This window comes from Apis cerana, linkage group LG12, assembly GCF_029169275.1.
Source record: "Apis cerana isolate GH-2021 linkage group LG12, AcerK_1.0, whole genome shotgun sequence".
NCBI classification, from domain to species: Eukaryota; Metazoa; Arthropoda; class Insecta; order Hymenoptera; family Apidae; genus Apis; species Apis cerana.
The window spans coordinates 2,843,933-2,858,093 of record NC_083863.1 but is presented as its reverse complement, the minus strand read 5'-3'; the positions used below and the strand labels follow the sequence as shown (position 1 = coordinate 2,858,093).

The 14,161-nt window shown below is 16.0% G+C and overlaps 1 protein-coding gene across 2 annotated transcripts in view; it reads right to left on the bottom strand.

The window, feature by feature from the left end:
• Window positions 1–237: 237 nt before the first annotated feature.
• The window catches only part of LOC108003947 (all trans-polyprenyl-diphosphate synthase PDSS1), a 173,773-nt gene continuing 159,849 nt past the window's right edge, over window positions 238–14,161 (bottom strand). For both annotated transcript variants that reach the window (XM_062083310.1, XM_017066541.3), the window contains 4 exons: window positions 3,946–4,035; window positions 3,275–3,406; window positions 3,009–3,203; window positions 238–2,428 (listed from right to left, as the gene is read on the bottom strand). In XM_062083310.1, the coding sequence (XP_061939294.1) occupies window positions 2,207–2,428; window positions 3,009–3,203; window positions 3,275–3,406; window positions 3,946–4,035 (639 nt within the window). In that variant the 3' untranslated portion in view covers window positions 238–2,206. The remainder of the gene's footprint in view (window positions 2,429–3,008; window positions 3,204–3,274; window positions 3,407–3,945; window positions 4,036–14,161) is intronic.

Below are 14,161 nucleotides of genomic sequence, written 5' to 3'. Positions count from 1 at the left end.
CAAGATAGAGTAGATTATATTAATAAATAGAAGAATTTGATTGAAATATAAGTTTGATCATAGTTTGTTCATATTTTTCTTATTATTAAAATATATTTTTTGTAAATTTAATATTGTTTAAATTATTGCTACAATCGTCAAAAATAGATATTTTGAAGAAATACTGTATAGACATTCTGTCAAATATTCTTAGATTAAATAATATATAAGGATGTAATTAGTTTAAAGAGAATAAAATTTTCTTTTGAGTTTTAATGTAATATTTATATTAAAAAAATTATATAACATGGATTTAGTGCTTCTCAACATAACGAATAAAATAATGAACAGTGTAATTTATTAAAAATAAATTTAAAAATAATTTGAAATTAACTTTTTTTTATATTATAATATTATAGCTTGATAATTTTTTTTTATTATAAATAATTAAAAGACCATATATTTACATATATATTATATGTAGAAGAATATTCCATTTTTTTCTATATTATGTGCATTTGTACATTATGTTTACAATGTGATATCTAAATATAACAAAATTTGTTATTTTTAAAGATAATTTGTTTCGAATTTGTAATAATATTAAAGATAATTTGCAAAAATTAAATGAATTATAGATAATAAAAGTTTTATTTAGTCCTATTACCAATGAAGTATCTTAATGTATATCTCTGTTTGATCATAATTACATTTTGTATTTGTTTATTAATAATTTTACAGCAGTAATTTATATTAAAGAGCAATTATATACATTAATTCATGTTATAAATATAATAATTATTATACAAATTATATTTATATATTTAGTTATATAGTAAATAATATTTTGAGCAGTTTTTTTATTCAAGAAAAATGTAATAGATCATGAAGATGATATTCTATTTTTATTAAGTATGAATAAAAAACTATATTAATTTTGCGTCAATATAAAAATTTAAAAAATTTAATAATTTTAATAATTTATAATATTTAAAAATTTTTTAAAAATTTATAATTTGTAATATACTGATAATAAAGAATAAAGAATTCTTAATATATTCAATGAATCGAATTTTTCAACAAATGGAAGAATCAAGACCATGATCTTCTTTGGCAGATATTCTTCGCACGTCTTAAACGTGATATTAAATTATGTTGTTTATACTGTTAATTGGTATTGATACTCTGTTGATTGTTAAAAATATAAATAATATTTACATATTTAGAATTCCTCTACTATATAAAGATAACATATATGTTGATTATAATTAATTATATTTAAATATAAAAGATATATTTATGTTTAAACAAAAAATATAAATTTAAATTATATTTATATACGATAATTTTGTATAATTTTTATAGATTATTTCATTAATAATAATAATAATAATAATAATAACAACAATAACAATAATAATAATAATAATATCAATTAAGTGAAATAGTATTATGAAAAGTTTTTCATTATTATTTACCAAATGTTATTGCAGATTTTAGTTACGAAAAAATCAAACAGAGTTATCAATTCCAATTCATTATATCTACTTCTATGTATCGTTTTATTTACACTTATGATTGGCTAATGATAATATTGATAAAATCAGGTCATATGTGCACTATAGAGCGATGTAATTATCATGATTCTCTTTACATTCTCTTATATATTGTATTTTTCTTATTTAAAATGTATCTGGGCACTTAATAGACGAGTTTTTAGCTATAATTATATTATATTCGATAAACTATTATAAGGAAATCGCTTGAATATTTTCTTGCAGATAATTGATAATATGCAATTTTTGTTATATTACATATGAAATTTATAAAAATAATATCTTGCTAATTTTTCTCAATTTTTTTTGTTTTTTTTTTAAATTACCACATTGTTAACCGCAAATATAAACATTTTAAACTTTTATGTTACAAACATATATAAGTTTAAATATAGAACTATAAGTACCATCAACATTAATCAATTGAACACATTCGTCAAAAGTGCGTTTACATGAATATCATAATCATTTTTGTGTTCATTTGATGTTTTCTTTTTCTTTACAACCGATATAATCTATCGCATTAGTTATATATTATTCTTCATTGTAGTTGAATTAATTGACCATTTCAGGACCAACATTATAATTTTTTATGACTATTAATTTTCTTCTCAATGTCCTTTTGTATTTTTTACTTCCATACATAATTTCTATCGCGATTTTTCATATCGCTACTTCGTACGATTCAATACTAAATCGCAAACTACTTGCAAACCTTTTTGATAAGGACTTTCAGCTAAAGATTGTGCAAGTTTCATAGCTTCAACGCAATGTTTTCGTGCTAAAAATCTCGTATGCTCGAGTCCTTGTGATTTATGCACTAATTCAAATGCTTTTTCAACATCTCCTGGTTCTTGAAATCGACGCATGATCATTGCATTTAATTCTGGATACTGTAATGTAAAAATGAAGATATGATTTAAAAATTAAGAAATATATATATATTTTTAAACTATAGCAGATTATAATTATAACTTATTATTTATTAATTATAATTTATTATTTATTAATTATTTAAATAATTTATTAATTATTATTTTTATTTAAAATTTAATTAAATAGTATCAGAAACAAAATGAAATAGTATCTAATTTAAATAATTTATCATATAATTTTTATGTAATTCTTTATATAATTATTAATCTTATTTTTTTAAATTTACTTTGTAAATAGATCTAGATATGTTTATATGTTATATAATATATAATATAATAAATATTAGATAAATCTCAATTATATACATATTTATATTATAATAATGATTATACATAAATATTTATAATTTTTGATACTATGAATTCTTATTTTCTGATATTTAATTAGTTTAATGATACTAATTAATTAAATAATATTTTTGAATTCTACTTGTTAAAAGTTATATAAATATATTTTTGGATTTTATTTATAATTAAAATTATATAAAAAATAAAAAAATTAATAATCTTTTATTTAAAAATTAATATATATTCTTACTCGTTCACAAGCGAAAAGAACTGGAGCAGTTGCAAGACCTAATTTCAAATCCGCTGCAGTAGGCTTACCCATTGTCGGTAAAGTCGATACGAAATCCAAAAGATCATCGACTAATTGAAACGCTAAACCAATATTTCTACCATATTGAAAAGCTAATTCAGCCAATTGATCATCAGCGTCAGCTAACATAGCTTCCTACGATGAAATATATTCATTAATATCAGCAATAATTATAAAATAAAATCAATTAACGTCAAAATACTTACAGCTTTCAAAGTGTTAGCGATTAAACTAGCTGTCTTACGATATGTTTTCGTAAGATAATGTGCGAATCTCTCATTCTCTGTTTCCTTTGAGCCAAGTTGCATAAATTCACCCTGCACCAGATCCGTCACGACCTGGAAAGAATGGATTTGTTAATACTTGTTAATACTTATTAAAATTGTATCAGAATTTTATAGCACGTATTCATATTTTTACGCATCCATGCAAATATTAACATATTAGTTGATTGCATATAAAAAATAAACATTAAATAGTATTTATAGTAATAATTAATAGAAAATTTTAAAATGCTATTTATTATTTATTATTTAAATTAAGTGATTATATAATTTTTTCTTTTATACAAAAACATGTTATGTGACATTCTATGAACCAAAATCATGAAATCTTTCATCACATATATGAAATCTCATATAAAAAAATAAATTTTAAATTTCTTTTTTATTCATTAAAATAATATTTACATGTATATTTTAAAAATAAAAAAATTACAGAGTTCAGAAAAAGGATTGAGAATGTAATAGCCAAATATAAAATAAAAAAAAGAAATTTAAATATATATTGTTTAACTATTAAACTAGAAATATTCTAGATACTCTGAAGTAGACTAGATAGACTGTGTAAGGCACGCTTATAAATATATAAACTTTACCTGACTGAGTGTAAGAGTAATATCATCATTTCGTAGTTTTGCTAGCATATTAGTAGTGACTGCCAAAATGTAATCTCCTGACATTGTCACCTAAAAATTAAATAAGAAATTTTAAAGATATTTTAAGATATTTGAATAAAATTAAACTTCGTCTTATAAAAAATGAATATGTTATAAAGAAAATCCAAATTTAAAAAAAAAATTCTTAAATATTTATCTTGTTAATGTTATAAATAATTGATTATTAAAATTTTATATACTATATATAAATTTTATATGTTACTTATTAATTTTTTAATGAAAATAAGATTCAATATTTTTCAAATAAACAAATTTTCTAAAAATGTTCAGTATAAATCTATAATAAAATTGAAAAAATATTATTTTATTATTTATTATATATAATATCATATATTATAGTTAAGCAAAAAGCAGAAAAAATTTGATGAATTACATTGTAATTTTAATTTAATTTCTTTATATATAAATGAAATATATATATTAAGAATTAAGAAGCAATAATTATAATAAATATAATAAAAATATTAATTATTGTAATAATTTTTAATAACTATAATATATTATATTATAAAAGTGATAATAAAGTAATATTTTAAAAATTTTTTCTGTAAACTCTTTAAGATATATTATATACCTTAACATACATGTACCTATAAATATATACATATAAATGGAGGAGAAAAGAGGGGAGAGGAAAGAAGGAAGAGGAGAGAAAAGATCTAAAAATTTAAAAAATTCAATTGAAATGTGTAATAATTGTATTTTCATTATAAAAAGTATAATTGAAATGATAAATTTCTGTTATTTAAATTTCATTTTAATAAATTAAGTGATAAATTAAATCATTATTATTATTAATAATAAATTGCAAATAGTAAATTCTAATTTTAATTTAATTAAATTTTATATTATAATACAAAAGAATGTATTTTACTAAAATTAATTATGGATTTTAACGATAAAACTATATATAATTAAGAAACGCGTTTTTTTTCATCGGATATCTTTTGAAATAAAGATTGAAAAGTTGAAGTGGGCGAACATTTGATATCAAAGATGTATGCTTTCATAATATTTTTTTTCTTTATGTTTCTTCTAAACAACAAAAGATTAACTGAATTAATAAATTTATTACGATAATAATCTTTGCACTTATTTGATTTTATTCAAAAAACTTCATATATTATTTGATTGTCAAAGTTCATTAACAAGAGGAGGCTACTTTCTTTTACTTATTTTATATATGCAATTTGGCGATTAAGGTAAAAGCGTATACAGAAAGCGTAAAATAGAGAAATATAGCAAAGAACTTTTCAAACGTTTGAAAGTAATTTTCATTATGATATACTTAGAAAAAGTAGAAAAATAATAAATACATCTAGCACATCATGTTATATATGCGTGATATAAATTGTTACATTATAATAATATATAAAATAAAAAATTGAATTTTTTATTTTTTTCATTTAAAACATTTCTTTTTAATTTAACTACTTTATATTTTATATCAATTGATTTACATAATAAGATAATTTTATCAATTATTTCTTATTTAAATTTATTTTTATTAATATCTTTTATTATATTTTATATTAAATTATAATACAAAAGAATATATTTTACTAAAATTAATTAATATTAATTAATTAATTTCCAATGAAATATGCCGAATTCAGTTCAACAAAAATTACTTCAGGAAACAAAAATTTTACTCAATAATTCAAAAATTTATTGAATAAAATATTTTGGTTATTAATAAAGCAGAAAAATTATCTTGCATTTAGTAATTTTATTATTATTATTGATTTTTTCAATAATTCTATTTCAATTATATAGATTCAATTATAGAAAAATTAATTAACACCTTAAAAAATTATTTAATAATAATATTACAAAAATAATCTCGTAGAATTTTGTGAATTAATAGAGAAATAATATAACTAACAATATAAATTATTAAAATTATACGTTAGTTTGCAAATATTATATACAAAAATATATATCAAATAAGAGAGAAATTATAAAATTCTGAAACTTAGAATCAATCTAGTCTTCTTTAATACGCAATGGCTTATTCTGAGGCTTCAATTTTTTTTATATCATTATATTACATAATAGAACTATTTTTATTTTTTTTCATTTACTTCTAAAATGAAATGCTCTTTATATATTTCTCTCATTCAAAGAAATAAAAATGAGTTATGCAAATGTTATGAGATAATCGCAAAATAAGTCTATAAAGAAATTAATAAAAAAATATAAAGATTCAAATATTGTCAATCACGCCCAAAAATATATAGTATAACAAAAGAAAGATCAAACTTAGTATAATGACATTAAAATACTGTTTGAAAATTAAATATTAAAACTAGATTTTCTAAAACAATAATAATTCAAATAAATAAATGTGGAATTATCCTATTAGTGTGACACAATTATCTAATAAAAATTCTATAGAAAATATGTGATCCATTATAAAAAACAAACAAAAAGGGATGACACATATTTGAGAATATGAAAATTATTTCTTATATTAAAATATTAATAGAAAATGATTATGATTGTTAAATAAGAGCATAATAATCTATTTCTCATTCATATTAAATTTATTAAAAATATTATTAATTTATGTAAAAATATAATTAGAATACTTTTATGTGACAAATTGTAAATATTTTATTAACAAAGTTTTTCTTTAAAGTTTTATTGTACTTCTATTGCATTACTGATTAAAAAAAAAGACAAAAATAATTGACGAAAATTAATAAATCAAATTTATAGAATAGCTTTTCGTATCTTTTAGTATTTATTTATATTTTAGTATCTATTATCTTAGAAAAGATTCTATGTGCCAATTATTTTCAAATTTGCAAATATAAATATCTATATTATTAAAAAAAATTGTATAAGAAATATGTTTGTTTAATATTTCATTTTTATTTCGGAATATATTTAAAAAAACACATTAATATTTTAATATACATCAAACATATATTTTATTATAAAAATACGTTGTAATATTATTATATAAGAATATAATAATATAATAATAATACTGTAATAATATTAAGTAAAATGGTAAACTTTTATTTATTATTTATTATTATTTTTATAAAAATAAAATTACATTTAAATTATACATAAGTACAATATTCTTACTGGCGTGAATATTTTGTGATCAAAATTTTAATATTTTTATTATTTATCATAAGAATATCTCAATTTTTAAATAAATTGTACTAAAAATATAAATATAAATAATAAATACAAATAATATAAATACAAATAAAATTCAAAAAAAAGAATATTAAATTTGTAACGAATAGAGAAATTACAATTTAAATTATTTTCTATGTATATATTCATATTTGAATTAAACAAATGAGATAAAGTTTTTTATACCTCATTTTTCTATTGTATATTTCTAGAAAGTCATCGCAATACAAATAAGGACTAGAATGAATTGCAAATGTTAAGTTATCCAGTAATAGAATAAATCTAATATCACCGATATTAGAATCTTCCTTGTATTCAATTTGTGGTTATTTCAGATGATAAAAAAAACATTGATGAATATATTGTATACAAGTTACAATATCCAGAATTATTTTTTCTCAATGATTTTTAACAATAGCAGATGCCATTTTATTTTCAAATATCGCTATATCTCATATTCCAAATACGTTGAACTACTAATTTTACTGATTAATAACAACAATGAGATTTTTATGATTTCTTATTAGTGAATATATTGTTTTTATTTCATTTATTTATTTATTTATTTTGTTATTAAATATAGCAATAAGACTAATATAATATATATCAATGATATTCAAATAATTTATTTAAATTTCTTTGTATAATGACGATTATACTATATATATACATTTTATTAAAAAAATTTTGAAGTTTGTAAGAAAAGAAAAAAGAAATTGACTAAAAAAACAATAATTCGAATTGAATGAAATATTAAATTATTTTATGAGTAATGCAAATTTTTTTGAGATAATTGATTATAAGAATTTATAATATTGGAACTTTTATAAAAAAATAACAAACAAAATATAATAAAATATATTTTTTTCAGAATAATAATAATAAATAAACTGAGAATGTTTATGTACAATAAATATAAAGAGTAATATTTACGCATAAAAAATATGTATGCACGAAAAATATGCATGAATTAGTCTTAATTCATTAAATTTAATGATAAATATTTAATTTTTTTTTAATGAAATTTATATCATCTTTAATCTAACTCTCTCTTAATGATATTTTATTTTTTCGAATTTTCAATATTTTTTAGATATTGAAAACCTTTCACAAATTGAATTATTGAAAATTAAAATGTAAATTAACATTCATCATGTCATAAAAATCTAAAAATATAGTTTAACGTTCTATTAATCAGCATTAACTACTATTATGATATTGATATCGACGCTACATAATTGCGATACATAATTGTGATATAAAAGTTTATCGATAAACAAAATTAATTTGATCAAAAGGATATACATTTGTATATTTTAACAAATATAACACAATACACATATATATAAATGTATACAGAGAAAATAATATATATATAAATAATATCATTTCGAAACACGTTTCCTTTCAATATTTTGAAATTTCTGATATATTTTGATATATGTAAATAATAAATATGTACATAAATAAATAGATAAATTATAAAAAAATATCATAAATACATATTAAATAATTATACATCAAAAAACACAAGAAATATATGTAGAAAATTTTTAACAAGAATAAAGAAATATATATTACTTGGAAAGAACAATTGAATGGAAAACCGATTTAGACACGCAACTTTTTATTGATAAGAATACCAATTATCATGCTCTTTTTTATTTTTAAATTTTAAAGAAATGTATCATTATTATGTTAAGTAAATTTTTTTTAATAAAATTTTTAACATTTCTTTTAATATAAATTTTTAATAGATTTTATTTCTCTAAATTGAAAATATTTTAAATTTTTAAAATTGAAAAAAAATTTTAATTAAATGATGCACCATTTGTTGTGAGTTTTTTTAATAGTTTTAATAGTTAAGACAAAACATAAACTAATAAAGATAGAAATAAAGAAATTCTGTATTTCACAAAATAAAATATATAAAAAAACTAGTTAAATTATATAGAAATATAATCATTTAAGTAATTTAAATGATTTTATTTGAAATTATATGAATTCAATAACTGAAAATTTTGAATTTTCAATTGTTTCGATGTATATACAATTGTTTCTATTATATTACTTTTTCATATTTATATTTAAACAATTTTTTATGAATTTTTATTAATATGTCTCTTGAAAGTAATTGTTCATTTAATTGATTAATGATCACAAAATTTTTGTTTTTTAAAATAATTTTAGTAATTTTAATCATTAGTTTTTCTTTGTTCATTAAAATTCAATATTATTCAATATATATATTAAATATATAAAATCTAATAATTTATTTTTTTATATAATTATAGTAAATTATAATATAGATCTCTAATTAATTAGAGATTTTTAATTATAATATTTAGAGTATAATATTTAGAAATCAAATTTGAGAAATTAGCATAATAACTTTTCCAATATAGTAACTTAATTTTGAATTTCTTTTATTATTTTCACAATTCGATATTTATGATATCTAGAATTTTTTTAATATTTTATATATTAAAAAAATTATTATCGATGTAAAAAGATAATAAAATGTAACATACAAGAAGTAAGTAGAAGTGAAATTCATTTAACTTAATAAAAACTTAAAAAACAATTTTTAATACACAATAATTAATACATTTAATAATATTTTATATGAATGAATAATGCTAATATCATTAGTATATCAAATTTAAAATTTAATATCTCAATATATATAAAATTTATAAATAATGTCGTGAACATTTTTTAATATTAGTAATAAAAAATATAAATTTAAAAATTTAAAAATAATTTTCATAGTAGATTTTAAAATCATTTTTAGAACTATTATAGAAATATTTGCATTTTTAAATATACATAAAATAAATATATAATAAAAATAATAAAAATAAATAGTAAATATATATAAAAATATATGAATATATCTATTATATAAAAAAAAAATTACAAAATATATATATAAATTCTTCAATTACAATTCATATTTTTGTCTTATATTTATTATTTTACTATTTTTTATAAAAATATTTCATAAACATCTTCATAAACATTAATCCTCTAGTAATGAAAGAACTTAGAATTTTAAAAAATATAAATATATTATAATTATTTATTAGATATATTATATTAAATATATGGTTATTTTTTTATTATTTTTTTTAATATTATTTGTGTGTTATTTTAATATTAATTGCTATTTAATAAACTTAAAGATTATTGAAATAAAAATAAATAAATATTAATTCATTTGAATAGACGAATAATTTTTTTTAAATTATTTTATTATTTGATTCTCAAATCAAATATTTTTGTATTTATTTTTTGAATAATTTATTTAATTATTTTTCAATTTTATTATTTATATTGAATCTATCTTCTTCTATAAAGAAATTATTTTTATTTTCTAATTTTACAAGTAATAATTTATCTGATCAATTTATTAATAATAGATATTTATTTTTTAATGAAATTTGAAGCCAAATTTGAAAATAAATAGAGAATAAAATTCTTATTTTCAATGTTTAAAATAATAATTTATTGTAATCAGAATAAAAATTTAATCGTTAAAATAGATAAAAATATAAAACTTTTTTTTTATTAGTTAATAATGTTTGTAATTATTTAAATTATTAAATATACAAAAATGTAATATAAAAAATAAATTTTAAGTTTAAAAAAACAAAATATTCTTTTTTTAGAAATTTTAATTTTAATTACTTATCTTTCTTTTATTTTATTTTAAATTATTTTTTTTAGGTATTACTAAGAATATTTAAATATACTTAATTTTTTTATAATCTTTTTATATATTTTTATATATTTTTATATATTTTATATATTTATATATTTTTATATTTTTATATTTTATATTTTTATATTTATATATTTTTATTATATATTTATATATTTTTATATATTTTTTTTAAAGTTTCGGATATGATTTTATATGATCTCAATTTATATATAATTTTATAGTATAATTTAAAAATTAAAATAATTTAAAATTATTTTTATATAACATATATATTTATATTTTAGATTAATATTTTAAAATGATATATATTTTCGAAATTTCTATTTAATTTTATTAAAAAAAATATTTTTATTATATTTATCATTGATATATATATTGAATTTTAGAAAACAGTAAATAGTTTATTGAAAATTATTGAAAATTATTGAAAATTATTGCTAAAGAAAGCGTTTCTTTAATAATATATAAATAGGAAATATTTAAGTGATAAGGATGATGATAATATAATTATAATTTCACACGAAAGAATATCATTTATCAAAATTATAAAAAAATAAAAAAACTAAAATTTATTTAATTGATTATGTAAAAAAAATATATTTAATATTTATAAATATAATTAATAGTAATAAATTTAATAATAATAGTAATAAATTTCTATTCAATTTCCATATTTTTATTTTTTTTTATAGTATTGATTTATATAAAAAACTAATTTATATCAATATATACATATCAATATATTATATATCTATTTGAGCTTTTCAAATTTTTATTTTATTAATGACATTATTTTTTTTAAATATATACCTACATATTTTTAATAAATATTTAAAATAAAAATTTTCCGTTAAAAAATTAAATAGAATTTTATTCAATGATTTCCATATATCTGATCAAAAATAATTAATTATCTTTTTACACCTAAAATTATTTTTCTATTTTTTCATATACTATATTTTTTTTACTCCAATTTTAATTTAGATAATTTTTTTTGGAACGGTTATTAAAATGATTATTTAATTGTGAATTAAAGATATCTTAAAATGATTATAAAAATTAATATTAAATAAAATTTAAAAATATAATTGTTATTAGATTAATTATAATGCACTTAAAAAAGATATTTTTTCTGACATTTAAATCTTTTAAAATGTTGATGGACGTATTTGTACAAAAAAAATTTAATTATCTTTTTAAATATTTTTTTCTTAAATATTAAACTAATATAAAAATAAAATAAAATTTTATAGAAAAATTTTTAAATATTTATTTAATCTTATAACAATTAATTTTGTTTAAACTTAAAGATTTGCCGAAATAACATAACATATATTGAATATTTGATATATGGAATATTATATATTCAATCAGAAAGACTTTTAGAATATTTACTTTCGGTATAATTTCTTTTCTTGTTTTTTTTCTTGCTTATTTTAAAATGAAAAATGAAACAAGAAAATTTTATCATTTCATATTTTAATATCAGAATTCTTTTGAAACTTGAAAATATTGAAAACAGTTAATTAATAAGAGAACAAAAAATAAAAAAAATACAAATAAATGAATGAAAAATTAAATATTAATAAAAGAAAAATTAAATATAAACAAAAATATATTTCAATATTAAATAAAGATTTTTTAAAAAAATAAATAAAGATTGCAAAATAATCTTAATTTCTGGATACAAAAAAAAATGAAATATTTATAGAAAAATAAAAAAATTTATCAAAAATTAATCAAAAACTTATATTATTTATGAAAACTTCATGTTTGATATTTTCAGCAATCAATATTTCTTTATCAAATTGTCCATCGAATTGTATATTTTAAGAAATTTATTTTATACGCAATTTTATTAGAATCATCTTCATAGTTTACTACTTCCACTTATATTTTCTATCTATAGTAATTACCACTAGATAGAACTAAATTACATCTTTACATTGTCTTATAATATATTTCTATAATACCTTTAACAAAAGATTTATATAGGAAAATTAAAAAAATAATATTATATATATATTATTATATATATATTATATATTATTATTATTATATATAATTAAAATATCAATTTTTAAAAAAAATTTATTAAAAAAGAATAAGTATTAATCCAATGTGATTTTAATCATAAAGGATTAAACTTTTAAAAGATTAATGTTTTAAGAAAAATTAAGAGAATATAATAATTCAAATAAAAGAAATTAAATAATAAAACAAATAATTATTTTTTTTAAAATAATTTTAATAATAATTTTTTTCTGCATGGAAACATATGTTAAATTTTTTAAACAAAAAGTTAATATTTTTTACATTTTTAAACATGTTTTAACAATTTTACATTACGATTATATCAAGCGTAAATGAAACTTTTAATTTATATTATTTTCTTTACTGACGAAAATTTTTTTCATTAAAGAATTCGAAAAGAAAATTATCTGTTATTGTCATTTTAACTTAAAATAATCTACTCAAAATTTTAAAATTAATCTACTCAATTTTAATTAATTTGATTCAATTTTATGAAAAAAATTTTTATTGAAAAAACAAAGAAAAATATAATGTGAAATAACACCAATTATTTTAATTTAAAATAATGAAAATAATATAAATACTTTACTTTTTGTCAGTTTTAATTTCTATCTATTTTCAAATATTAAGATAAAAAATATTAACAAAGTAAAAGTTAAAACCATGAAAAAGAATTATGTTTATTATTATATTATTTTTATAAACTTTATATATCTCTTACTATAATCCGATAATGAAATCGAAATTTTGACATTGATAATGTTTATGATTGATTTCTTATTTTTAAATAAATTACTAATATAATTATTAAAATTCAAAATTTTTTCAATTATATTAAAAAAAACTCGATATAATTTAAATTTAAAGTATAAACATTTTTTTAATCTTAACAGTTATTTAAAAAAATTATAAAGTTATTAATTATATCATATTAATCATATTAAGTAATATATAAATCTTATATATTATTTATATATAATATGATATCAGATACAGTTTATAAATAATTAATTAATAATAAGAAATAAGTAAGAAATAATTAAATTTATTTTTAATTACTAATTTAATAGATTAAATGTACTTTTATAATAGTTTTAATAAATTTTGATAACTTGGAAATTAATTTTTATTATTTTTAAATAAATATTTTTCCATTCAATTTGTAAAAATTTTTGTAAAAGTTTTTTCAATATTGAATACTGTTTTTGTATTTTTCCA